Source organism: Acomys russatus, chromosome 15, assembly GCF_903995435.1.
Source record: "Acomys russatus chromosome 15, mAcoRus1.1, whole genome shotgun sequence".
Lineage (NCBI taxonomy): Eukaryota > Metazoa > Chordata > Mammalia > Rodentia > Muridae > Acomys > Acomys russatus.
Window position 1 is genome coordinate 58,725,754 of NC_067151.1, and position 27,423 is coordinate 58,753,176.

Here is a 27,423-nt window from a genome sequence, read left to right on the forward strand (position 1 = left end):
AAAATAACAGCTTCTCCCTTAAAACCCATCTACCCCAAGAAAAGCAACACAATACTTAAAATGAGATCTAGTGTGGCCTTTCCACAGCAAATGGCTCCTCTAAGTGAATAAATGATCACATAAAACTGCTAAACATTTACAAACACTTCACACAGCGCTATAATTTTATGTATATACCCACATAAAATAAGAGCATGTACCTCAGGGATCATTTACAGAACTAAATGGCTTTCTGATTAGCATATAAAAAAGCTTAAGACAGATACCTTTCACATCTGACAGCACACACAGCGTGAGTTATGGCCATTGTTCTGTTTCTATAATTGAGTGAATGCCTTTAGACAACTGGGCAAATACTCACCTCTTATTATCAGTCAGCTGGCATGCATGTAAATATATATATTATCATGAGACCCATGGAGAATAGTAAGTTTTAGGAAAGTCCTCCATTGAAGATTTTGGTTTTTATAATTCTCTAACAACTTTGGTTGGTGTATAAAAGAAACAATATAAAAATGATATATATAAAAGCTTCTATGGCTTTAAAAGGTGTCCCTAAAGGCCAATATATTAAAGGCTTGGTCCCCAGGATAGGCAGTAAAACCTTTAAGAGGTAGGGTCTTATGAAAAGCCATAGGTCATTGGGAGCATGCACTTCAGGGGAGCCAGGGAGCTCTCCACCTCTAGCTTGGATTCCTGCCTCCAGATGCAAGCCATCAGCACCAGTCATCAGTGGTAGCCCCCCACTTTTGCCCACCCAGCATCCAGTAGAAACCAGATGCCTGAAGTAATGGATCCACCCAACCTTGGCCTTAAATCTCTGGAACCAGAAAAGAAAACAAACCTTTGATAAATGTTTTTCTCTGCATAAGTTACATTTATCATTTATTTCATTACAGAGACAGAAAGCTGACTAGCCAAAAGCAAAATAAACTGCCCTCTCCCAGATGGCAAGAGCGTCATGGGCACTGATCACAGCATTTCTTCTACTCTCTTGTAAATATGAGAGCAGGTGCTCTCATTTGCTGAAGAAATAAAAATTAGACTGATTACATAAAGCTAAATAGTAGCATTGTACTTACAAATATTTGCCTTGGATTTTGTATATAAGTTACTTCTTTTCAAATATCAATAGCTATATAGGCACACTATTGCTTTTAACAGCAAAATTATAAAACTTCAAATTTGTGATTCCATGTGACTTATGGAACACCCACCTGTATGATAACAACTATTAAAAATGGTCCAAGTAAAAAAAAATGGATCAGTGGGTACAACAGTGGAAAGAGAGAATCGACTCCTGGAAGTTGTATTCTGACCTACACACACACTCACACGCATGCATTATACACACAAACATGCACACAACAATATTTTTATAAATGGTACAAGACCATCAAAGAACTACCATGGAACAGAATAGAGTGTCCCCAAAACAGACCTCCTCATACAAACTCATGACTGTCACAAAGTCATTAGCATAATACAACACATAAAGAAGAATAAATTCAATAAATGTTCACAGAATAACTAGAAACATGAACCTTGACCACAACCACCCCATTCACAAAAACTAACTCGACAGGTAATCCAAATGAGAATATAAGTGATAAAACTACAAAGGTTTGCTTCCTTCGTTGGTGGAAAACAAATGAAAAATGATATGGGTAAAGGCTTCTCAGCAGCTTACAGAGCTAGACGATGATTAGCAAGTACGACACCAACATGGAAATGTTCACTGAAGATGGACTTAAGAAAAATGAAGAAGTAGGGCTGGAGAGATGGCTCAGAGGTTAAGAGCACTGTCTGCTCTTCCAAAGGTTCTGAGTTCAATTCCCAGCAACCACATGGTGGCTCACATCTATAATGAGATCTGGTGCCCTCTTCTGGCCTGCAGAAGTATGTGCAGGCAGAACACTGTATACTAAATAAATAAATAAATAAATAAATAAATAAATAAATAAATAAATCTTAAGGAAAAGAAAAAGAAAAAGAAAAATGAAGAAGCAAGTTCCAGAACTAGAGTCAAGAGCTTCAAAACACAAGTGGGTGGGGGTGGGTAGGGGTTCCTGCTGCTTAGGAAATACGGCCAACAGCAACTAGATGGCTTCTCCTGAAATTAAAACACTCCAGCACTGATGGAAATAGCTAATCAGGTGAAGGGACAGCTTACAGAGCAGGAGGAAAGCTTTGATAGCCAACAGAAGATTCAGTTCCAGAACAAAGAGTGAAAAACAAGACAAAAACTAAACTTGAAGTCAAATAGCATAATAGTCAATAAAGGAGCTACAAACAGTTCTCAAAAGATGAAATATAAATGGGCAACGAACATGAAAAAACACTCGCCCTCACTAACTGGCAGCGGAGATTGGAAAATAAAACTGCACTGAAATTCCCTCTCACGCCAGTCAGAATGGCAGTCATTAGGAAAACAAATGACAAATGCTAGCAAGAGTGCCGACTACAAGGAACTCTGACATGCTGCTGATGAGATGGTCCGCACGTTCATCCGCTATGGAAATCAGTGTGGAGGTTTCTCAGAAAAACTAACCTTAGATCTACCAGCTGATCCACTACATCATCCCTAGGAATTTGCCCAAGGACTCTGAGTCAACCTACAGCAGATATTCTTGCACGGCAGCGTTTTGCTGTCAGCACTCTTCACAGTATGTCATGGAACCAACACAGATGCCCAACAACAGAGGAATGGATGAGGAAGAGTGAGATCTGGGTTCTTACCTGTTTCACCACTGGTTTGGTGATGTCACCGTCTGAAGCACTCACAACAGGTCTCAACAAACTGAACATGCAGTGGAAATTGCAGAACGAGGGTCAGCCACTGCAATACTGAAATGAAAAATAGATTCTATTTCACTGAAGAGGAATCAATCAAAGCTTTTGACTCATCAGGAGGAAATTCTCCACATTGAAAACCATATGGCATCTTAACTGCCAAGCCCGCTGCTAGTATTAGACTGTTGGATAATTTAGTATGTCATGAGTGTTTAGATAGATCATAGATTTGTATCTGGCTGATCACTATGTCTGCCGATCACTTTCTATGCCTCTTATCTTGAATCTCTACCTGGAAGCAAGACTCTGATCCCAACACAGTGTGTGCTAAACACCATGGTGTATGGCATCAGGTTGCCTACTGCTGGTTACAAAGGTACAGAACCCTCACAGTTTTCAAACCTGTCTACCTACCATTTCGATTGTTTCTATTCCTCTATTTTGAGTTGTGTTCATGGGAACTCACTCTCAACCAACTAATACTTAACATGGAGAGATATACATCTGAGTTTATAGAGAGACGTTAAAAATTGTCTGTGTTTCAAAGGGCTGGAGAGATGGCTCAGTGGTTAAGTGTGCCTCCTGCTCTTCCAAAGGTCCTGAGTTCAATTCCCAACAACCACATGGTGGCTCACAACCATCTGTAATGTGATCTGATGCCCTCTTCTGGCCTGCAGGTGTACATGCAGGCAGAGCACTGTATACATCATAATAAATAAATAAATAAATAAATAAATAAATAAATAAATAAATCTTTTAAGCCAGGCGTGGTGGCGCACGCCTTTAATCCCAGCACTCGGGAGGCAGAGGCAGGTGGATCGCTGTGAGTTCGAGGCCAGCCTGGTCTACAAAGTGAGTCCAGGATGGCCAAGGCTACACAGAGAAACCCTGTCTCGAAAAAAAAAAATTGTCTGTGTTTCTTAACAGATGCAAGCACAGCAGAAAGCCCTAATTACGAGGAAAGTCTCCACTGAAACTGTTGGTATGGACTTGGAGTTTCCAGTCTGTTGTGATGATATTCCCCCATTTCCAGAACATCTTCCACAAGGTCCACAGAGAAAGGCACAGCCACGCCATCTACTGTTAAGCCTCCAAAAAGGGCTAACTGATGAATCAATGGGACACTAAGGAACAAAGTAGTGTCCATGTGCCCTAAGGGTGTATGAATGCAGAAACACAAATACCAATGACAAAACCCCATGCTTTACACCAAGCAGAGCTGTAGATTGGCATCCGTAAGGAACAAGTCCAGAGGTACATTTTCCCCAAGTAATGTCACTTAAACAATACAGTGGGATGCATTTTTAAAAGGGTCTATCTATATGCAATCATTTTCTAGAAAGTATGAGTGTCTGCTCTAATTTTTATATAAAAAAGCAAAAGATAACTGTTAAATTGCTATGCCATTGCCTTATTGTGACTGAAGAGTAATTGAATAAATAATGGTTGTAAACTGTGATGTGTCTGGTAAAGGAAAACAGCGGGTAGCACTGGGAAGATAAATCCAATCAGCCTTTCACCACATTTAATGACTGTTTTAACTCTCCTCAAGGGGAACACTGTATTCACCTACTGGTAAGATGACAAAGCACTGCCAGCTCCCTGAATCTACCTAAGCCACCGTAAGTCTAAGTGTGGACTAAACAGAACAGATTATGTCCATCTGACGTGAGCGTTCCTTCCAGCTGTTGCTGCGGAGGGAAGACTGCAGCATCAGGGAGGGGCACCATGCTCTCCACAGCACACTGGGTGTACCTGCACCGCAGCATCTGTACACTGTTGACCAAAACCACCCAACTTGAAGTTCAACTTGGCGTCTCGAGAGATTAGCATGCTATTTGGCACTTATGGGGTAGTCACTAAATGTTAAGTAAACAGACAGATCAATAAACAGTACTTCGAGACCCCCAGGCAAGGACTCTCAAGTCAAAATTCTCCTTTCACTCAATGCTACATAGCTGAAATGCAACCATGAACACCAACCACCTTAGAGTTCCCTACTGCTATAATTAGAACATTTTAAAGTATCAAATGTCTCATGAAAAGCCAAAACATTAAATCCTAAAAACTAAAATCCACTACCCAGTTGGAGGGTCCTTGGAAATCAGAGGAAGGTCATGTGCCCATCATCCTGTGAGCAGCAAGGCCCCTAGAACAGAGGAGGTCAGCATCAACTGGAGCTGGTTAGAGTGTGTATATGAGAATTCTCCATATGGTTTTAGCAGATTTACTACAGACCTAAAATCACCTCAAAATAAGGGAATGTTTCTATCACTGACAAAGGCAGGAGCCTGGGCCACATGTGAAAAAAGAAAACTGGGGAAGCCAACTGTATTTAGAAACATGGAACAGCAGAGGCCTGAGGAGAAAGAACAAACCTCAGCTTCTGGTCCCCAACCTCGTCAAGGACCAGTCAGGCTTTACAATACTTCCCACTGTAAGGAAATTCTTGGACCTCCCCAAAGACCCCTGACCTGCAAAGAAAGGTAAATCATTCTCTGGCCAATCCAGACCTTAATATTCCTGGCAGAGACAAACAACATACCAAAAATAAATCTTTTTAAAAATGCATTTATACCTACAAACACAAAAACCTTAGGAGTAAGCCTAAGTGTACAATACAACATGCTACGATACCTAGGAGTACAGTATACCACCACACAGCATTGGGAAGTGCTTCCAGGGGCATGGAGTAATAACAGAGTGCCCTGGGTGCAGTCTACCTGCGTACCAGCCTTCCATTGGCCACCATTACTCTTGCCCCAACCACTATTTACGAGTTTGTCAGCTGAGAACGACAACAGAGGTAAATTTCACACTTCACACCAGAATGAGCTTGCAAATGTTGCCCTGGGTCTCCAAAGGCACAAGCCACATCTGCTAATGTATTTTGTACCATGCCTGGCTCAGTGCCCCATGAAGGTAAAGAGTTTAATAAATGCTCCCAGTGACAGCAACAGCTAGAGTCAGCTTTCTTCTCAGCTCATCTGCTTTCCTCAGGTAATGTTTATTAAGCATTCATCTGTACAAGGTTGGGCCTATGCTAATGATGTCTACATTCTTTCTAAATAATGCTAAATACGTGTACCGCCCTAAGAGAAGACTTCCCTAGAACTCCAGAGGAGAAAATGTTGTAAGCATTGCCTGCATTTGCCTGGGGCTGGGGGCAGATATATCAAAAGGACTAGTCCTCCAAAGTCATGGATAATGTCTAGAGAGAGCCCATGGGGAGGGCGTATAGAGGTCTACAAGCGAGTCTATAAGAGCAGACTGGTGGAGAAACAGACCTTTCCATCATTTGAATTTCCCAGGCCAACCCATAGAGTCAGCTCTTACTTTGTTATAGAACGCTGTGGGTCCTGATTCCAAATTACTAATCTGGGGTGAGCCCAGGATGCTAAGCCTTTCAAGGGTACATAGATCAATTAGTGTTCCTGAGAGCCTCTCTACCTAGTTCACTGTTGAGTTTCTGCTTCAGTCAAAGGCTCTGAATCAACAGCATGCTGCGGATCACCTAGAGACAGTCTACAAGGCAGCACGTCCTTTCCCACCCAAGCTCCAGCCTGGGGCCAGGGCAACAGCAACTCGCTTTCAGGAACCTAGACTGCCAGATCCTGGCAAAAGGCTAAGGCCTCCAAAGGAGGCACAATGCTGGGCAATGGCCAGACCTCAGTACACTTAATGGCAGTAGACTGTGCATGAAAGCAGGCCCCAGGGTCACCGCCCCTGGCTTTGTCTTCCCCATGTCTTAAGTTTCTGAGAGGTCGTTTTTCATTTGTAAATGCTGCATCTCTGAGTTATTCCAATAGTACGTTTAAATGAAGCACAGTGTATCAGAACGAGGAAATGCTGTTTGTTACACAGCCCCTACTTCCTCTCCCCACTTGGCCCTCCTATACCGCCTCCTCCAAGCTTCGTCTCAAAACAGTTCCTTCAGGTTTTATTTCTAGATTCTGTCTTCCTTTGACTTTTTCAGACTCAAAATACCTCAGGGAGGAAAAAAAGAAAAAACTCTGAGTTCAATACTACTCCCATGTCCAAGATCTGCAAGAGCTATCTTCTGCTTAAATAATATATTATGGTCTCTCTGATGACTACTAGCCTGTACCTTGCTTTTCAGTTCAAGATGCCCTCTAGATCCATGAAGGCCTCTGTCTCTCAGAGGCAAGACTAGTTCTCAGTGTTCTCAGACTCCCGAGAGAGCAACAGCAGAGCTTGCCTGTGAGCCATTGGAGCCTTCAGAATCAATAAACACCAGGGCTGATAGCACATCTGCCTAGTGTGCACAAAGTCCTTGGTTTCTCTTCTAGCCCCCAAAATCAACTGGTTAATCAATAGTCATAGATGCCCGTTTGTTTATCAATACCATGGGCTTATTTAAAAGCTGGAAACCGTGCCACACACTTGTAGTCTCAGACACTTGAAAGGCTGCTTGGATTCAGGATCTACGGCCAGCCTAATCACCATCAAGTTCTAATAAATACATATTGTATGGAAGAAGGTAATAAACAGATAACCAGAGTTTAAAATATTAAATGTGGTATTCTAACTTTTTAAGATTATCTTCTATAATAGCTGGTCTCTTTCTCACAGCACACCTTCCCTTGACAAGGCACGTGTAGCTGCCCCAGCATGAGGAAGCTGTGAGCACTGGGAGCTGCCCTGGGTAGGAGACCTCAGCTAGAATCATCTGGCTCTCACACGATGCTGTAGAAGAGTCTCAGTCCTGCCTTAAATGCTAATAAACTGTCACAACAGATTTCTCCTTTGGAAAGATGGGAAGATGTGCCTTCTGTCCTAAGAAGCAAAGTTGGCTTGTAAATAAGTTTTAAAAATGATTGTTTCAAATGTTTTCCCAACTGGTTTCACTGTTTTTACCTCTGAAATTCAGCACTCTTAGAGGGGTGTCTTTTCTTAGTTGGTGAAAACACTTCCCTGACAGAGGTCATAGAAAACTCACTAGAGCCTTATGGTCCTGGTAAATATTATATTAGACATCCTTCCTAATACACACTGCCTTCTCCATCTACTCACGGCCCAGGTCAATCCCTTCCTCCACCTCCCACAGCCCCATTTGAATTCTACCTCCCAGACACAGGTAGTGCCTGCCCTTAGTTCAAGAACATGATTTATTAATGTGAATGTGTAGACTTTGAAACCTGATCTTTAGCTTTTGGAGGAGACCATATGGCAAGACATGCTTAAAGAAAAGCCGTTGGCCAAGTCTTGGCAGACGGTCATTCTCTTGGGTGTAGCGTCATCTGTCCCACTTTGTCAAAAGAGCCTTTTCAAGTCTGACTCCTGGTTCTTTCCATATCGGACTCTAAGCCAGGGAAATTGGCTTGCAGATGGTCCAGAGCTCGGAAGATTATCAAATGGCTTCCTGTTTTTAGAAACCCCAAATTATTCAGTGCTAGTCACAGAGCACGAAAGGACAGTTTTATTTGTGACCACTCAGTTTATTATCAATGCCCTTGAACAACATACAATTTTGTTGTCGGTCCACAGCACGCTGGGACAACTAACACACCCCATTGGGTGCACACCAGGCCGTGCTGGAGCAGGGTCATTTCCCTGTCTTAATACAGTCATTACACGGTTGGTGTTGGGCCCCACGTTTTTCAATACAGTTAAAGAATTTAAAGGCTGCTACACTGAAACATTTGTTTCACTACGTTAACTTCACATTTTCGTCCTAAAATTGGACCAGGCCTGTTCTGTCACTCTGCACTTGTCCCTTATTTGTCTTTGAAGAAACAAGTAAAAGTTGTAACTTTACTAAAATCTTAGACAATGGGGAAAAAAGCTGAGTTCTTCTGACACACTTATCCAACCCAGGTTCCATTTAACTGAGCTTCCCCGCGAGTGTCCCTGGTCCACAGTTCAAACTACTTTACTGTGGCAATGCTAGACACAGGGGGCCTCTGGGCTCAGACACCTACATTCTCAGATCCCTAATCAATTCTGCTCTTATCCTCCATATTTATAAATTAAAATTCTACTCAGATTTGCTTTCAGTGTAAAACATGTGAATCTCAGATTTAAAGGACCTAAAAGTAAGTGTGTACTATGCTCTTTTTTTCTTTTTCTTTTTCTTTTTCTTTTTTTTCCTTTTCTTTTTCTTCTCTTTTCTTTCCTTTTATTTTATTTTTCTTTCTTGATTTTAGTTTTGGTTTTGTTTCATTTTTGAGACAGTGTCTCTCTACACAGAGATAGCCCTGGCTATCCTGGGACTTAGCTCTGTAGAGCGGGCTGGCCTCAAATTCAGAGATCTGCCTGACTCTGCCTCTTGAGTACAGGAATTAAAGGCATACACCACCATTGTCCAGCTTTTTCTTTTTCTTTTTGTTTTTTTAGCGGTTCACAGTAATCTTCATCTAGCTTCTTTGTCTTTTTAAAAATAATTAGGTTGTTCACTTTACATCTCAATCATAGTCCCCTCCCTCCCTCCTCTCGTTTTTTGTTCCTCCTTCCCTCAGAAGAGAGCAGCCCCACCCCGACCCCAGCACATCAAGTCACACAAGGCTGAGCGCGTCTTCTTCCTCAGTGGCCTGGCCACACAGCCTTGCCAAGAGAAAGTGACCAAAAAGCATACAACAGAGTCCTTGCCAGAGACAGCTCTTGCTCCCCTTACTAGGGGATCCCCATGAAGCTTGAGCTGCCCGTCGGGTACATATGTGAAGGGGGCCTAGGTCTAGTCCACGCATGGTCCCTGGTTGGTGCTTTAGACTCCATGTGCCCATCTGGGCCCTGGTTAGTTGGTTCTGTTGGTCTTCTTGTGGGGCTCCTGTCCCCTCCAGGCCCTTCTATCCTTCCCCCGACTCTTTCACAAGACTCCCTAACTTCCCCCCAATGTTTGGCAGTGAGTGTTCTGATCCCTTGCTATGCTAGCCTTGCCCAGCTTTTTTAGGGTTGTATTTCATCAACCATGAGTATCCCAGACAGGCAACTAGTGATATCAAGTGAGTCTCACCAACCTCAAGTCCAACTATTTAAAAACTATTCCACTCAATCTAGTAAGCATCCTCAGATATTTTAAAAACATATATCATGTATGCCTCGCTCAGAAAAAGATAATCTCTCCACTCACTTACCCAGAAGCATTTATTGGAAACAAACTTCAGTATTTAAACTGATCACTGACCATTTCCAGGTTGAGATTATTTTTCCTATGGCCATGAGTTAAATTGAACATAAGTGGGCCCTTCGGCATGGACCACGGGTTTCATTAAGCATACTAAGTATTAAAGTGAACCTTCTAAGAAATATCACAGCACTGTCCTCACATATCCTCTCAGATACATCCTCTAATTAATCAGGATGTTAGAAGCTACAGGTGACAGGACCCCAACTCACAGTCACATAAACAAAGCAGGAAGAATTTTAGTTCATCCAGACAGAAGGACATCGAGGTGACTCACCACACAGAAGATAACTGGTCTTGGGATTGTGGTGCCCCAAATTCATTTGCTCTTACACATCTGCAACATACCCTCTACTTATCATGGCTTTTTTGCCTACAGGTGCTTTTTTTTTTTCTTCCACACCATAGGAAGCCTTCCCCCTCAGTGACCTCAGAAATAAGCTATCGTTTGGCCTTCATTTCCATCCGAAGACCATAAACATTTCAAGCACTATCTCATAAAGAAAATTCCCAAGAATGGCTCTCATAACTCTACCTGTATCCCACACCTTCCCTGAAGACATGGCTGCAGCCTGGAAAATAGGGCCCCTGACTAGCGGGGCTTAAATCACATGCTATTCTCATGGCTAAGAATAAGAGGAAAGAAATAGGTTATAGATGAGCACAATTATTTTCTCCTCCAAAGCCACGTGAAATGGGAAAGAAGTCCCCAGTGAAAAGGGGACTAAGTGACAATGAGAGCGAAACTCTCTGAACCGCCACAATCATCCGCAACTCGAGATTGCCACTGACCTTTCCACGCCGAGGTGGCAAGGCCATCTATTCGGGTGTGACTGCTAGACTTTATACCATTTTTCAGAAGGGCAAGGCAACCTGCCCCTCGCAGCGAGTACCTATTGTGAAGTAAATACATTCCTGAACAACAGCACCATGTGGTCGCACTGTAGATGCTCACAGACATAGCCTTAGTTTCGCTACTGCTCAGCTCTTATCAAAAGCTTAAAGGAAAGTGCATTGCATGAAAGATCTGTCACTGTAAAAATGGCTGCCATTCTACCGCCAAGCTTGTCCTTGGCTTCCTGTTAACAAATTTTGGTTTTGTCCTAGCTTTCTTACTGTTACCGTGATAAAGACAAGGCCGAAAGCAACATGGGGTCTATATCCTGACCCCAGTCCATCACTTAGGAAAGCCGAGGTAGGAACTCAAGCAGGAAAGGCATCTGAAGGCAAGAAGTAAAGCAGACGCCATGGAGGACTGCTACTTACTGGCTTGCCCTCCAGACTCATGTCCAGCTACCTTTCTCGTAGCCACCAGGACCAGCCAGCCGTTCAGTGGTGGCAGGTGCCTGGACCCTCCCACATCAAGCATTCATCAAGAAAATAATCTCACAGCTTTGCCTACAGACCAATCTGATGAAGGCATTTTCTCAGTTGAGTTTCTCTCTTCCCATGTGAATCTGTTTGTGACAAGATAACAAAAAACAAAGAAACAAACAAACAAAACAAAACCCCTAACCAGGACAGGCTTTATCAAGGAACTCATGCTGCCTCAAATGACTCAAGTCTTACTCTACTCTCAGGATTAAAGGCCAATGGGCTCTTGTTGGGACAGGTTAAGAGTGACTCATTTCAGACGATGAAACGTGGCATCTGCAGAGAGGGTTCCGGGGAAAGCCTTTAAGTTCCAAAGAATGGATAGACCTTCTTCTACCCCTGAACATACAGCAGTCACTTTGGGGTTCAGTCAGGGACCAGCCTAAGAGAACCGTGTGGAAGCCAGGAGGAAGGAGAAGGTACTTCCTTATGACAGTGGAGCCAGGCCGCCCTAAAATCTAGCATAGACGTACCTGTTGCGAAACACAGTGTCCTTTAAGTTAATGAGTTGGGGACGGAGTGCTCAGACTTTGTGATGACACATGTGCCAAAAATCTATAGCCAGAATGACCACAGTGGACAGTTCATAACGAAGTTAAAAAGCTGATTCCTCAATGGTGCTATAAAAATTCTGTAAAAGTTACATTCATTTCAACATAGGGAGTTGTTTTGTGCCTGAGACCCTGGCGATCGGTATTGATATCATCTTTCTGACATACAATATACATTTCATAGCTTACAGTTTGGTGTCTTTTAACAGACGGGTAACTTTAATGTAGATTACAAAGCCTTTAGCACAACGTGAGTGCAGAATCTTTGTAAAGTTCCTACAGGTTTCAGAGCAGCTTATGGCTGGATCATCCACAAACAATTAAAAAGCAATTTTTGTTAGCACGTCTTCAGGAAGTTTTTCTAAAGGATTAAACTTTGTTTGCCGAGAAACTTCTTTTTGTTTTGTTTTGTTTTTTCAAGGCAGGGTTTCTCTGTGTAATAGCCCTGGCTGTCGTGGATTTGCTTTGCAGACCAGGGTGGCCTTGAACTCATAGAGATCTGACTGACTGCCCTTTGCTCTCCTATTTAATTGGTTTATATACACTTAGCCAAACTGTTAACTTATACTATTATTAAGTAATTTTTGCACAGATACACACAAAGCTTACTGCTATGAGTATAAGGCCCAACCAGAGAAGTTCTGGAAAGGTCTACTTCTTCAGGCAGGTGGCTGACATCCCAGAACGCTGTGGGCAATGTTCTTGAAAAAACAGAGCTGCATTGATTGTGAAACTCAGTTATTTGAGTTCCCATGCTGCCTCTGTTGGGTAAATGTAGTTCTCCTTCCTCATCAAAGAGGCTGTTTTCATGGCAGCAGGTGGAGGTCATTACAGAAAGACACATTGGACAAAAGGCAGAGAACAACTGACCACAGCTTTGCCACACACCAATTAGTTCATCGACATACAAGCCCTAGACCTAAGATTCAAGGAACCTTGTGGGAAAGGGTTGTGGGAATATTTTAAGAGCCAGAGGACCACGGCATCTGCCGCAAGGATAGTGTCTCCTATATATGACAGGGAAGCAGTATCTGTGAAACTACAATACAGACGCCTAAACAAGACCTGTATGTAACATGGTAACACCAACCAACACATCAACATAGGGAAAACCCGCAAGGCCCCACCCCGACTAAGTGCTATGGCAATGAATGATTGATGAGTGAGGAGGAGTCAGTCTTCTCCAGGGATGAACCCCTGAGGAGTGACCCCGATCTCAAGTGGCCAGTCTTAAACAAATATACACATGAGCAACACAAAGTGAACTCAGTAGGCTGTGTTTATAAACTTACACGAGTGTGCATGTGTGTAGCAATCAAAGGCCATGAATTTGAGAAGGAGGCAGGGGATGCAGGAGTTGGAGAGAGGGAGGAAACGATGCAAATTAGTAACCATGCATGAAATTCTCAATAAGCAAATGAAAATTTTTCATTTCTATTAGTTTTTTAATTAAAACATAATTATATTATTGCAGCCCTTTCTTTCCTCCCTCCAACTCCTTCCATGCACCTCCCCTCACTTTATCTCAAATTCATGGCCTCTTTTTCTTTGAGAGAGAGAGAGAGAGAGAGAGAGAGAGAGAGAGAGAGAGAGAGAGAGAGAGTGTACATCTATTCCTAAATATATAAATGTCTGTTCAGTCTTCATTGTGTATGACTGACCATTTTGTATTGGGGGTTCTTCCCTGAGGAAGACTATTTCAGCATTTCTTAGTTGCCTGGTTTTCTCTCTGGGGTTGGTCCTGGGGAAGATCTCCGCCATGGATGTTAATATGTGTCTTGCTATGTAGCCATTGATCAGATCTTGTTAGGCTGTCATTGACACTTCATGGCATGTCTAGGAGACACAATCTCACAGCTGACTTCCTGTTCCTCTGCCTCTTAAATTTTGTCCAGCCCCTCTACCATGATTTCCCTGAGCCTTCAGTACTAGGGTTCTTATAGGTGCCCCAGCTGAGGCTGAGCACATGATGACTTGCTCTCTGTAGTGTGATCGGCTATGCTTTTCTGTAACGCTCGCCATCTCTTGCAAACAGATTCGGTTTTGATAAGACATGAGAGCTACGCTTACCTGTAAGTATGGTGATAAATACTTAGAATACAGTCAGGGATTATTCTTGCTGAATAAAGTGGTGATGGTAGACTGTCCTCTTGGATCCATGGCCCCAGGTAGTTGGCTAGCTTTCTAGCACCAGGAGTGATTTCTCTCTTGTTGAATGGGCCTTAAGTCTGATTAGACAGCTGTTGGTTGCTTACTGCCAAGATATGCACATGGCTACCACAACCTCAGCATTAGCTTGCCATGCTGGTTGTTTTTTTAGTTCATAAGCGTGATAGCCAGGTAGGGCTGTTGGTGGACTGCCCCCTGGAAGCTTGGATGGCACCTTCTAGTACCATGAAAGCTAGTTATCATGGAGGAAGCTTTCAGATCAAACTGAGTTCAGGTCCTCTGGGTCCTGGGTCTGAGGCACATGGTGTCGTCAGTGATACAGCCTTTTCTTCGACCTCTGCGAGGCAACCAAGGGCAGCAGCAATAGCCTGTAATGTCTGGGACTCCCCTGACCAATAATGCACAAGGGAGCTTTTTATGCCTGGAATTGGTTTTTTTGTTACATAGTCTATGGTTCCTGAGGGTTGTATTATCAGCCCAGACACAAAAGGCACTTAAGGAAACATCTATATTAGCAAATATATGATTTGTAAATGCCCACCCCCATTTGATTGGTTGTCCTCTCACTTTGATATCTCTTGATACACTGTGGTGGATTGACTAAGAACAGCCCTCATTGGCTCATATATTTGAATGCTTGGTCACCAGGGAATGGCGCTTTAGGAGGTGCGGCCTTGTTGGAGGAAGTGTGTCACTAGGACTAGTGGACTAAACCTCTGAGTGTAAGAATGCCCCCAATTAAATGCTTTCTTTTATAAGAATGGCCATGGGCGTGGTGTCTCTTCATAACAATAGAACACTGACTAAGACATACACTAAAGTTTTGTTTTGTTTAGAAATATAAAAAAAATTATTGCCCAATTTTGTATCTCTATGTTTAAAAAATCTAGATACAACGTACATTGTACACAAAACACACTTATTGGTTACTTTGCTTATAGTACGCTTACATGTCTTCATCTCTACATACTTTTCCATGCTGTCAGACATACAGGCTAGAGGTGTAACTCAATTCAGAATGCTTACCTAATGGACAAAAAGCTGTAAATTCCATTGGCAGCACTTTGTAAACTGGGCATGGTGGTGCATGCCTATCATCCCAGAATTTGGAAGATGGAAATATGAGAACTGTAAGTCCAAAGTCACCCTCAATTACATAGGAGTTTGAGACCAGCCTGGGTTTCATGAACTCTACCTCAAAAGTGCCTGCTCCCCTAGAAAAAAATTCCAGACACACACAGATCTTCACATTTTTAGTCACAGATGTACTGCGTGCTAAAAATACTAAAATCATTTAAAAATTAATAGTTGCTTATACAGTGGTCATTTAAAAGATTTTATGGAGGGGCCGGAGGGTGGTTCAGTGGTCAAAACAGCTGGCTATGGGGCTGCAAAGATGACTCAGCAGTTAGCAGCACTGGCTACTCTCCCAGAGGTCCCAGGGTCCAATTCTTAACACCCACATGGCAGCTCACAAGACTATGTAATTCCAACTCAACAGGTTCCAACATTCCAACCTCTTCACTCATCTTTTTTTTCCCCTAACTTGACTTGTTGTATTGAAAATATATTTTTTGCTTTCATATAATATTTTCTAATCATGATTTCTCCTCCCTCATCATCTCTGATACACTAAAGTTTTTTAACTATTATGAATTCCAACTTACTGTTTCTGTCACTTTCTTCTGTTTCTATGAATGGATCATAATGCACTATTTCTTTACGTGCATTTTTTTTTTCTTAAGAGCTGTCTTAGTATCCAAAATATATAAATAATTCTTAAAATTCAACAACAACAACAAAATTGATCCAATTCAGCTGGGCGAGATGGCACACAACTGTAATCCCAGCACTCGGGGAGCAGAGGCAGGCAGATGTCCCTGAGTTCAAGGCCAGCCTAGTAAAGAAAGTCCAGGAAAACCAAGGATACACAAAGAAACCCTGTCTCAAAAACAAAACAAAACAAAATTATCCAATTCAAAAATGAGCAAAGAACTCAATAGAATTTTCTTTAAAGTAGATAATCAAATACATGATTGATTAACAACACAACACAAGTGGAAAACACAATGAGAAACCATTCCACACCTAACAGAAAGACTATCATAAAAGAACAACAATTTAAAATATAAGCCTGTAACGACTGTTGGTAAGGATACAGAAAAATGAAGCCATCATATATGATTAGTAGAAATATATCATGGTATAGCTTCCATGAAAAGTTTGGTGGCTTCTTAACGAGCTAATGAAATTGCCATGTTCTCTAGTTACAAATTAATAAGTAATTCCAGCTATACAGTTATCCAAACATGAACGCTCACAGAATCACAACTCATGGTAACCGAAAGGCAGAAATATCCCAAAGTTATTTCATCAACACATAAACAGATTGTGATATGTGTATACAGTAAAATATTATTCAACCATAAACAAGAATAAAATAATGAATGAACTTCTAAATAAGCTTCAAAAATGATGATGAGTAAAAGAAGCACACACATGGTCACTTACTGAGTATTGTATAGGAAACATCCAAAACAGACCATTATAATCACAGGGAAAGCAGACTTCGAGCTGGGAGAGGACTGGGGGAAGACTGAATGGAGAATAGCCATTCAATGGCTACAGAAGGTTCTTGAGGGGTTAATAGGAAGTCTGAAGTTAGAAAGGCAGTGGTTGCACATTCAGTGCCACTGCATTTGCCATTTGAAGTAGCTAACTGTATACCATGTGAGCGTCTACCTGTGTCTATAAGGAAGAGCACTGATGTCACTGAAGCCACATCTCTAAATGAGCCCTAAACGCCAGAGCTTCAGATACCCTCAGTGCCACACGTTCAGGTAAGTTCACTTCTGCTAAACTTCACTCTCCCTGTGCTTGGATTGGACTCGGGGACATTAACGGTAGCAGCTATGTGTAAACCATTCTTGCAGAGACTGGAGCATCTTTCTGATTCCCACTGCCAGACAATCACAGGCATGAACTTCTCCCAGGCCTCAACTCCTAAAAGACTTCCTTGACGACTACTATGCAAAAGGCTCTGTGTGGCATGTAAACGGTCACGTCACAGGTTTCCTTGGAATCTGTTCTGCTCGCTCACTTTGCTCCAACCTCTAGATTAAGCACCAAGACCTTGGACCTGTCACCTTCCAAGAGCTGAGCAGCTGACCTTTCTGGGAAAACACACACGGGACACCCAGCCAACTGTGCCGCAGATGGCCTGAGTTAGAAAAGAGTGGAGTCAGGATGATGCCTTCCTTCTCCTGTATTTGAACTGAGAAGAAAAGAGGAACCACAAAGAATCAGCACACTAAGTCAGGCAGCTGCAGCAGACTGGAGGAAACCGTCAGTGCTGGACGCCGAGGCTTGTCAGGTGCCTCCGGTTTAGTGGGGCTCGGGCCCCCCAGGATCCTGGCTCTCCAGCTTCTGCATCCATTGAATGACTACAAGTTTATGTCCACAGCACATCCAGGTACAGGAAACCTACTGACCTATCACAGCATCTTCTCGAGGGAACAGGTACATGGTGAAATAGAAACGATGGGGAAATGAAAACGACTGTCATCTTACAGACCTGAACTGAGAGAGAAAGACCTCTTTCCAGGTTTAACAGCAGTAGCCCTCTGCGCAATGCTAAGAATGACCTGCCACCGAGGTAATGATCTTTCAAATAAATTCTGTAAGTTTCCTTACCAAAATACTGCATCAATTTTCCTTCAGTGATTACAGTGCTTACCAAAACCTTAATCTGAAACTATCTCCTGTTTATAGCTTTCTCTTTTTTTGGCATCTACTTTTATTTAATTGTTTAAGATTCTATTACTCTATGTATGTGTCTTGCCTGCATGTATGCTTATGTACCACATGCATGCTTGCTGCCCACAGAGGTAAAAAAAAAAAAAAAAAAAAAAAAATTGGATCCCCTGGGACTCAGGTGACAGATGGTTGTAAGCTGCCATGTTGTGCTAGGAATCAAAGCTGGGCCCTCTGCAAGAACAAAGTATTTCAACCCCTGAGCAAATTCACCTGTCCCTCTAAAACCACGGGGAGCTCGGGGCTAGCCTCTGATGTAATTATTCTCTCCTTTTACCACAGAATTCTATCATTTTAATAGTGGTTCAATTAAATGGGTGTTTTACTATTGGCCTAAGTCCAATATATAAACAAGCACAGTTGAGACCAGGAAAAAAAAAAAAAAAAAAGACTCAGTAACTTTTTCTTCCTTTCTCACTTTGCAGCCTGCCTCTCCATTAAAAGCTAAATGTACACAATTTTTTATCAGTAGAAACAATTCTCTAATTGCACTTTGGGAAAATGCATGAGCGTGTTAATGCACAAAAAAGTATATTATAAGGTTAGACAACACAGTTCCAAAACCACATAGGTCAAAGAAGAAACCTCAAAAGGAAAGTTTAAAGATTCTGAACTAAATGGAAAAAAAAAAAAACCTGCAAGGTGCAGGAGTAGTGCTTTGGAGAAAATTACAGCAGTGAATAGGAAGGAGATAACCTAAAACTCAGGGTTATATAAGCAGAAGGGGGAAAATAATAATAATAAAAAAAAACAACAGAAATCCATGAAACTGAAAATCGGAAAACAATAGAGAACGTCAACTAAGCCAGCTGCTGCCTTTTGGCATAATCAATAAAATTGATAATCCTTAGCTCAGCCCCATTAACTAAGACAAAAAGATAGAGAACACAAATTATCGATAACAGAAATGAAGGTTAGGCCATCACTTCTGATCCCTCAAACCCTGAGAAAATAATCAAGGGATGGTGTTATCAACTTTATGTCTGTAGATTTAATAGCTTGAGTGAAATGAACAAAGTCCTTCTAACAAATTCTACAAAAACTCACATAAAGAAAGAAGATGATCCAAGTAAAGAAAAGCAATGTCCAGCAACCTTGCATACCAGCAAGGAGCAATTATAGACAGGTTCACTGGTGAATTCTATAGACACTGGAGGAAGAAGTCATGCCAATTCTCTATAACCTCTCCCAGAAAACAGCAGAGACAATGCTTCTAATCTTCTATGAGGTCAGCATTACCAAACAAAGACAGAAAACTACATACCAGCATCTTTTTACAAACAAAAATAGAAAAAAAAATCCTCAAGAAAATATTAGTAAACAGAATCCAACAGTGTGGACAAAAACATGTGGATCTGTAAAGGCACAAGCTACTTGGAAGTCTAAGGCAAGAGGGTGCTGTTACCCCAAGTTGTGAGCCCTGCTTAGGCTCAAAAGAAAGAAGGAAAGAAGGAAGGAAGGAAGACAGACAGAAAAAAAGATGGATGTGGTCTAAAGGGATAAGAAAGTTATCTGGAAGCCAGGCAGGGTGGTACACACCTTTAATCCTCCCCAAGTGCAGACTATGGAGGCAGCAGAAGGCAAATCTCTGAGTTCGAGGCCAGCCTGCTCTATGGAGTGTGCTCCAGGACAGCCAGACATCACAGAGAAACCTTGTCTCAACCCGCTACTCCCCCCAAATAAAAGAAAGAATACATTTATTTGGGCTTGGAAGGGACGGGGCTGGGGTCCTGTTACATCACGTACTATTTAATAGCACTGCCCAGTTATTTAGCTTTATAACTGACGATTGTCTGCCCAGATAGCATTAAATCACGTGAGGAAAAAATATGCTATTTGCACATCAAATTCTTTCGCTGTCTCCATTTAAGAAGCAGTCATTTAATACCTATGTCCTGGGTAACTAGAAAGCTGAGAGTTACTGAAATCTAAGTAAAAGGTTTAATCTTGGGTTGGGTTCACATCCTCCTTGGTGTTAATGATGACAGATTGCAGGTCTAAGCCTAAGCAAGCACCTCAGTAAAGTACCTCAGTAACAGAAGGTCCCAGGAGAGCGGCTTTCAGGATTCAGACCATGCCAGCAATGGCAGGACACTGCTTCTCTACATCCCAAGTGAGCACTGGGCAGCACTGTGGTCCTGTACTTTTACAGAACACATATTTATTTGCTACAGTGTTCTGACAGACTGTTTCATCAATTTGCTTGAATAAAGGAGGAAAAAAAAAATAGATAGACCAAAAAATTTCATTACCCATGGGCTTTGTCAAAATTCACAGCAATTAATCAAATTCCTTCTGCTGGTGTAGAAAACCAGCTAACCAAAGGGCTGCATCAAAGATCAATGGAGTATTTGTTTCTCCCTTCAGGAAAATTGACTAGTAAGGGCTGGAGGTGTAAGCCTAGAGCACTTGCTCAGCAAGTGTGAGGCCAGAGGTCGGACTGTCAGCACCAAAATACACAAAACAGAACAGAACATTAACTGACAGCGCTGTTCACAGTTTTTGTGGGTGCTTAAAAACAACTTTCAAAGAAAGGAGCTTCATTTATTTGCAGGCAGAGTCAATGGCCAAACTCTGCCAAGACAGGGTGAGCAAGTCCTCAATAGTTCCTGCCTCACAAATATGTCTGTCAGATACACGGGGCCTGAAGGCTGAAGATGATGCTCCAACTTTATAGAGAGTTTTGGGTGTTCAGGCAGCAAACTCTCTGTCATTTTTTTCACTTTGGAAGCTATCAAACTACCCTTCCTGTTTACTCAGGTAATTAATTTTATTCCTTCTCAAATCTCTGATGGGATTGAAGACCAGGTAGCTTAGTCTTACAATTAAGCCTAGTTGTTTAGGGGTTAAGATGTTTTTAGGTCTAGATAGATGTTTTAAGTTGACAGAGATGAGATATGATAGATATTAATTTACATTCAGAATTTTAGACTCACCAAGATAGGAAAGATGTTTTCTTCAAGGCTGCCAAATACAAATAGCCAAAACACTATGAATGCAACATTAATATAATTTCTGATTGTTTCATGGTTCTCTTGCTGTGTGTAGTTTATTTTATTTATGTGTAATAATATAAATGTATATGTAAAAACATAAAAAGTATTAAAAAAATAAATTCAGCCCTGGAAAAATGGCTCAGAGGGTGAAAACCTGTCCCCAGAACCCACATGGCTAGTCATAACCATGTGAAACTCCAGCTCCAAGAGATATGATTCCCTCATCTGGCCTCTGTGGGCACCAGGCATGTATGTGCTGCACAGACATTCATGCAGGAAAATCCATACACATAAAATAAAATAAAGAAATCTTAAGAAAAAACCCCAAATAAACCCACAATATGTTTTCAGCATAATTATATTATTTTACATGTATACATGTGCATAGTAACACAGGTACACTTGACTATAAAACACATACAAGATATACAGGACACTTAGAATGCAAAGCTTTAGTAACTGCCTTTGGTGTTCTAGGCAAGGCCACTTCATTTGGAAATGTTCTCTATAGCAAAATAGCAAAGACAGACTTCTTACAAGTGTTTAAGCATCTATATTCATATTTACAGTCCAAAGTAGGGAAAGCCCCGCCCCCATGACGGGGCATGAATTTGGCTGTTTAAATTGCTTCTGTCACTGAAGTTTAAATCCTATGTACTTCGCTTCCTACACCAAATCTAAGGCCCACAGGGACCTTCACTTCTATGCTCTTCATAGTTACAAATCCATATTTGCATAGTGAAAACTTGACTTCAACTTGCTGTCATTTCTGCCCATATCACTGAGATCCTGAGGGCAAAGATGGCATTGCTTTCCAGTGCCACGGCAATCTGCCAGCTACAAAAAGCTTTTAAATATAAGCTGTATCCATGATGGACAATCTACTGAAAAATATGTAGTGTCTCCTGTGATTTTAGTCATCTTATGACTAACAATACATCATAGAAATAGGCTTAGATTTGGAAATGTCTGAATATACTGCCTTGAATACCTTGATGATACCATAAGCAAGATTAAGTCCTTAACTCCAAGGCCACAATAAACAATAAAATAAGTAATAACAGATAAGGCTCCAGTCGTAGTTACAACAGCTTGCGTACTCTACATGTAAACCAGCCACTCCTCGCTCACTATGGTATATGAGAGAATATACCATTATTTCCCAGTTTATAGTTGAGGAAACTGAGGCACAGAGGTTAAATAACTTGCTCCAAATGACAAAAGAAGGAACGAGGATTTAACCCGAGCAGACCGTCTCCCAAGTGAGCCTTGCTTTTGCAGCATTACATATGACACTCTAAATACTTTAATTTTTGTTTAAGGTGGAAGATTTTTTACTTGAGTGAAATAAATGACTTCAGTCCAATTCAAGAGAGGGGAAACATATTTTTCTATGTCTAGCAACTTAATAACAAATATAAATTAGCAGGCTCTACCCAATTACTCAGCAGTTGTTTTATTTAGTCGCTGTCAAATCAAAAATGGTCTTCTGGAGGCCTAGAAAAAGTAAAAACTGGCCACCAGGTTCCCGTTGTTAATAATTAAAATGTTCTGTGTGGTTCTTTCCCTTCTCTGTGTAAATTTTTAAATTTCTCCATGTCCTCTGGCCATTTTCTACCCTGGCAAATACAAGTCATTAAAACTGCCTCTCGTAATGGCCTCATAGTGACCATAATGTCCCTTCTGCCACCTAAAATAGCAGAAAGGCTATAAACAGAAGCAGGAGCTGCTCTAATGATTTCCAATCAATCAAAATGAAGAAAATGGAAGTCCAGGAAAAAAAAAATGGAAGGGAAGGCAGAGTCACATTCTATGCAACATGCACAGGACACTGGCCATCAGTAATTCTTCTTACTTTATGAAGGACAGTAAAGAAAAGCACAGATGCAGAGCCAGCCACTGTAGTGGTCCAAGGGCTGAGCTTGTACTGAGTGCACGTGGTCTGGAAGAGAAGTGAGGTCACTTAGGCAAGCCACAGGATGGAGCTCTGTGCCGAGAAGGAAGTGCCGCTCAGAACCTACACTGACAGAAGACCTGCCAGGGCTCTTGGTCTCAGGAGGAAAGCAGGCAGAGGAAGTGCAGGCCCAGGGCGATGGAGGGAGACTCTGAAAGTGCCCACCTTGTCTTTTGCTTTCTCTTGCCTCTCCTCTACCAACGAAGACCTCTTTTATTTGTTTTCTGTTCAGACGCCTTCTCCTCAAATTTGGAATTCTCTTGCCTGAGTGTGCTGAGATCACAGGTGTACACCATCTCGTCTGGACCATCAGTGAAGAGCTCTCACCTTTACTTCCATCCCAAAATGCATGTTCTTAGGCTCCATGGGCACTCCTGTTCTCTCGAGCCACACCAAGCGAGCAGCAGATGTGTTACCATTCTCTCTCCTATTTATTGCTTAATAACTAAACCCATCCAAAAGACTTCATATTTTTACCTTTTAGCATTTTATTTTGAATTAGAGATCACAGGAGCCCATCTTGTAAAGAAATCACCAGCAGGAGGAAAATGTTGGAGATGAGAGAAAGCTGATAATGAAAGCCTGAGACTGTCCACATTATTTTACTTTTAAGAATATCAGAGAGGAGGGCCAGGGCCAAACACACCACACTCGTCCTATCTGGACTGTCCTACCCTGGCACTCTCGGAAGGAAATGCCTTCCCCTGGGGCCAGGTGTTAGAGACTGAGTTTCTGTCCTGTGTATGCTGCATGCTGGTCACTGAGCTACACTCAAGCTCTGAGTAGAATGTCTTTGCAAATGGACTTTTCCAAGTACAACATGTTTGTGCAGGCCCCACCCCTACCCCACTGAACAGTGTGGCTCCTAAAAGGAAGAAAGCCGCTGGACAAACGTATCATGTCAGCAGAACATTATTACTTGTCTTTTAAACATTTAGTTAGTTTTATCTGTGTGAGTGTTTTGCCTGCATGTACATATATGCACCACATGTGTGCAGTGTCTACAGAGGCCAGAGGAGGATGTGGATCCCCTGGACTTGGAGTCCAGACAGTTGTGAGTCACCATGTGAGTGACAGAAACTGGACCCAGGCCGTCTTAACTGCTGAGCCATCTCTCCAGCCCCCAAACATTATTTTAGCCCAGGATTTCTAAGCCTCTGAACTATTGACACTGAGAAGAGAAAAACTTTTGTATTCCTTTTTCTTTCTTTTTTTTTTTTTTTTTTTTTTTTTTTTTTTTTTTTTTTTGGCTTTTTGGCTTTTTGAAATAAAGGGATCTGTGTTGACTAGGTTGGCCAGGAACTCACAACATAGCCTAGGCTGACCTTGAACTCATAAATATCCTGTCTCCACCTCCGAATGCTGAAGTACAACATGCATCACCATGGCCAGCAAGAAAAATTATTCTTAAATGGTAAGGAAAAAGATTTTCTTAGAACAAACAAAATAGGTCTCAAGATTATTTATTGCAGGTAAGTGGAGAAGTGGAGGAGAAACTGTGGGGAGAGGAGGGAAAAAAAGAGGGGAGGAGAGGGGAATGGGGAAAGGCGGAGAGAGAATAAAGGGGTAGATGGAAAACGACAGAGGAGACATTGAGGGTAAGGATTCTTGACGAAAAGACCTAACAGGACTCTGACTGAAAATAGGCCAGAGTGATCAGATATCAAGGGCAAAAATGAGAAATTTGATCAAACACCAAGGGGGAGAAGGAGTTTCACTAAACTGATTCAGCAGGAGTCTTGCTAGAACTTGGCTGGCCTGAAACCGAGATGAGAGAGATTAGCCACTAAGGCAAGTCAAGGAAAGGGCTCAGGGGAGCACAGAGTTCAGTCAAGGAGAGCCTCTCTCAACATTTTAGAACAAATAATTCTTTCCTGTGTGTGTGTGTGGGGGGGGTCATTTTGTTTATTGTACAATAGCCGCTTTCACTAGCACACACAAACACAAATGCACATTATGACAGCGAAAGACGTCTGAACACATTGCCAAATACCCTGCTTTAGAAGGGGCTAACAGACTTTCTCCATACAGAGACGGAGAGGAAATATCTCAGTTTCTACAGTATACAACCTCCATGCTTTAGTCTTCTCAGTTGCTACATCATTGAAACCTAAATAGGAGCCAGGTGCGGTGGTTCAGGCCTCCCAGCACTCGGGAGGCAGAAGCAGGCAGATTTCTGAGTTTGAGGCCAGCCTGGTCTACAAAGCTAGTCCAAGACAGCCAAAGCTACATAGAGAAACCTTGTCTCAAAAAAAAAAAAAAAAATGTGAAGAAGGAAGGAAGGAAGGAAGGAAGGAAGGAAGGAAGGAAATTAAATAGGTGGCTGGCCTCTGGGCAATAATTCAACATAATAGTGTCCTTTTCAAACAGCCTGTGAGGAAGGTCTCTAAAAGGTTCGCACAAATCTTCCTTTTCCCCCTGGCTATGCCCCAAACCTTGCATTCTTCTTCCTAGTTCTCCAAACTGCCACATAAATTTTGTTGGGGTGGAGTGTTGTTGTTTTTCTTTTTAACTAACGACAGTATTTGGGGTTATATTTAGAATGTTTCATGCTCTCTTTCCTTATCTCACATTCTGTATTACATCTCTAAAGTGTATCTATTCCTGGCAACAGACCGTATGAAGTAGGTCACTGGAACAGCATATCTGCTTTTACAGTCTCACATGAAACTCACACCATCAGCTTTGCCTCTAAGACAATTACATATTTATATATTAATAAGATTACCCTGGAAATTGTGACATGGTAAGCCTGGTAAAGGGTGTATAAAACACCACTACTGAATGTGAAAATTTAAACTTCATAGTTATGTCCAATAGCTTCAAGAGAGACCTCAACAACAAAGTAAAAAGGGTCACAGACAATTCTTAAAATTTCGAGTTACTGGGTTTCAAAAGGTGACAACTAAATTAGTAGGAGAAAAGAATCTCTTAATAAATGCAGGGCAAATGTCTAATATATAAGTCACAAGCCACAGACTTTTACTCCCACACATGTACTCTTTGATAAAATATCAACATCAAAATCTCAATTTTGTTAGATACAAAGGCTCACATCTATAATCCCAGCTACTCAGGAGGATGAAGCAAAAAGACAAGAATACTTGGGACCCAAAGTTCAAGGCTAGACTGCACAGTACAAAAAGAACTACATTCTGTGCATGCAGGTGTGTATTATATAGATAGATAGATAAAGATAGAGATAGAGATATTTCTGGCTAGCCTTATATATCTCCATGTACACCAGCCAGGTCTCAAACTTACAGCAATCCACTTGCCTCTGCCTCCCAACTGTTGGGGTTAAAGACGTGAGCACACAGCTAAGAGCTCCTACCTGCCGTCCCACGTACTAGGGAGGCTGAGGTAAGATGAGCACTGCAACCTGAGCTAGTTAAGGGTCTCTTCACTAGCCTGGACCACAGAAGATAACTTTGTCTCAAGTACAAACAAAAACTTTCACATAAAAATGCAAAGCAACAGCTGCTCACTAATAAACATTCTCTTTTTAACAACAGCCACAGCAGAAAAAGTACAGAAATCATAAAACATGATACAAAAAAAAAAAAAAAAAAAAAAAAAAAAAATCACCCTGCACCACAAAGGATGAACTGCTTTTAAGATTTCAGATTTTCTTTTCAGCTTAGGGTTATGATAATTCTTTGCAGTCTTTTGTGTATTAGTCAGAGTTCTCTATAGGAACAGAACTTACAGAAGGAATGGAGGTGGGGCGTGTTAGAATGGCTTACAGGATGCAGTCCAGCTAATCCAACAATGGCTGTCACCTAAAGGAAGCTTCGAGAATCCAGTAGTCATTCAGTTCACAAGGCTGGATGTCTCACTCGTCTTCAGAATATGACAGAGGTGTCCTGAAAGATGTAGTAGGCTCTAATGTCAGTGGAGGGACGGACTTGCCAGTGAGGTGAGAGCAAACAGGGAAAGAGGGAAAGCTTCCTTCTTCCATGTCTTCATAGAGGCTGCCAGCAGAAGGCGTGGCCCCGGCTAAAGATGGATCTTCACCCCAAAAGATCCAGATTAAAAGTGGGTCTTCCTACTTCAAGTGATTTAATTAAGAAAAAAAAAAAAGTCCCTCACTGGCGTGCTGAGCTGCTTGGGTTCTTGTTAATGCTAGATGTAGTCAAGTTGACAACCAAGGAACAGCCATGACAAATGTTTAAGATGACAGATATACTAGTTACCAAATCTGATCATTACACATAGTGCACAGGCATTGAAAGAGGAAAGGGGCGTGGCTCTGTGAGAGAATGCTTACCTAGTTCAAACCCCTGTGTTGCAAAAGAAAGGAAAGGACTGAAGAGGGAAAGTGGGTAGACCTGAGGGAAGAGGAAGGGAAGGGAAGGGGGAGTAAGTAGGAGGGAAGGAGGAGGTCAGCTCTGCAAGCTACTCACACAAGCTGCCTATGATCACTGAGGGGAAGTCACATTACCCTATGTGACACGGACAGCGGTTACCATCTATTCTGCCCAACCGTTAACTCCACTCCAATGACAAGCAGGCAAAACCCCAACCTCCTAGTTCCTCTGGCAGCTAGCAGTGAAGCCATGACAAGCCTGATGGGTAAATAAAAGCCGGGCTCTCCTGAAAGACCTTTGAGGAAAGCTCTTAAGAGGG

At 41.9% G+C, this 27,423-nt stretch overlaps 1 protein-coding gene across 3 annotated transcripts in view; it reads right to left on the reverse strand.

Moving 5' to 3' along the window:
* Fhip1a (FHF complex subunit HOOK interacting protein 1A) overlaps positions 1 to 2,826 on the reverse strand; it is a 124,576-nt gene extending 121,750 nt beyond the window's left edge. Inside the window, exon 1 of one of the 3 annotated variants that reach the window (XM_051157388.1) lies at positions 2,740 to 2,826. Coding sequence is in view for 1 of the 3 variants with exons in the window: in XM_051157387.1 (XP_051013344.1) it covers positions 2,740 to 2,808 (69 nt within the window). In the remaining 2 variants the exon portion in view is untranslated. The remainder of the gene's footprint in view (positions 1 to 2,739) is intronic. The other 2 variants (XM_051157387.1, XM_051157386.1) reach the window with 2 other exon arrangements.
* Between the last annotated feature and the right edge of the window lie 24,597 nt (positions 2,827 to 27,423).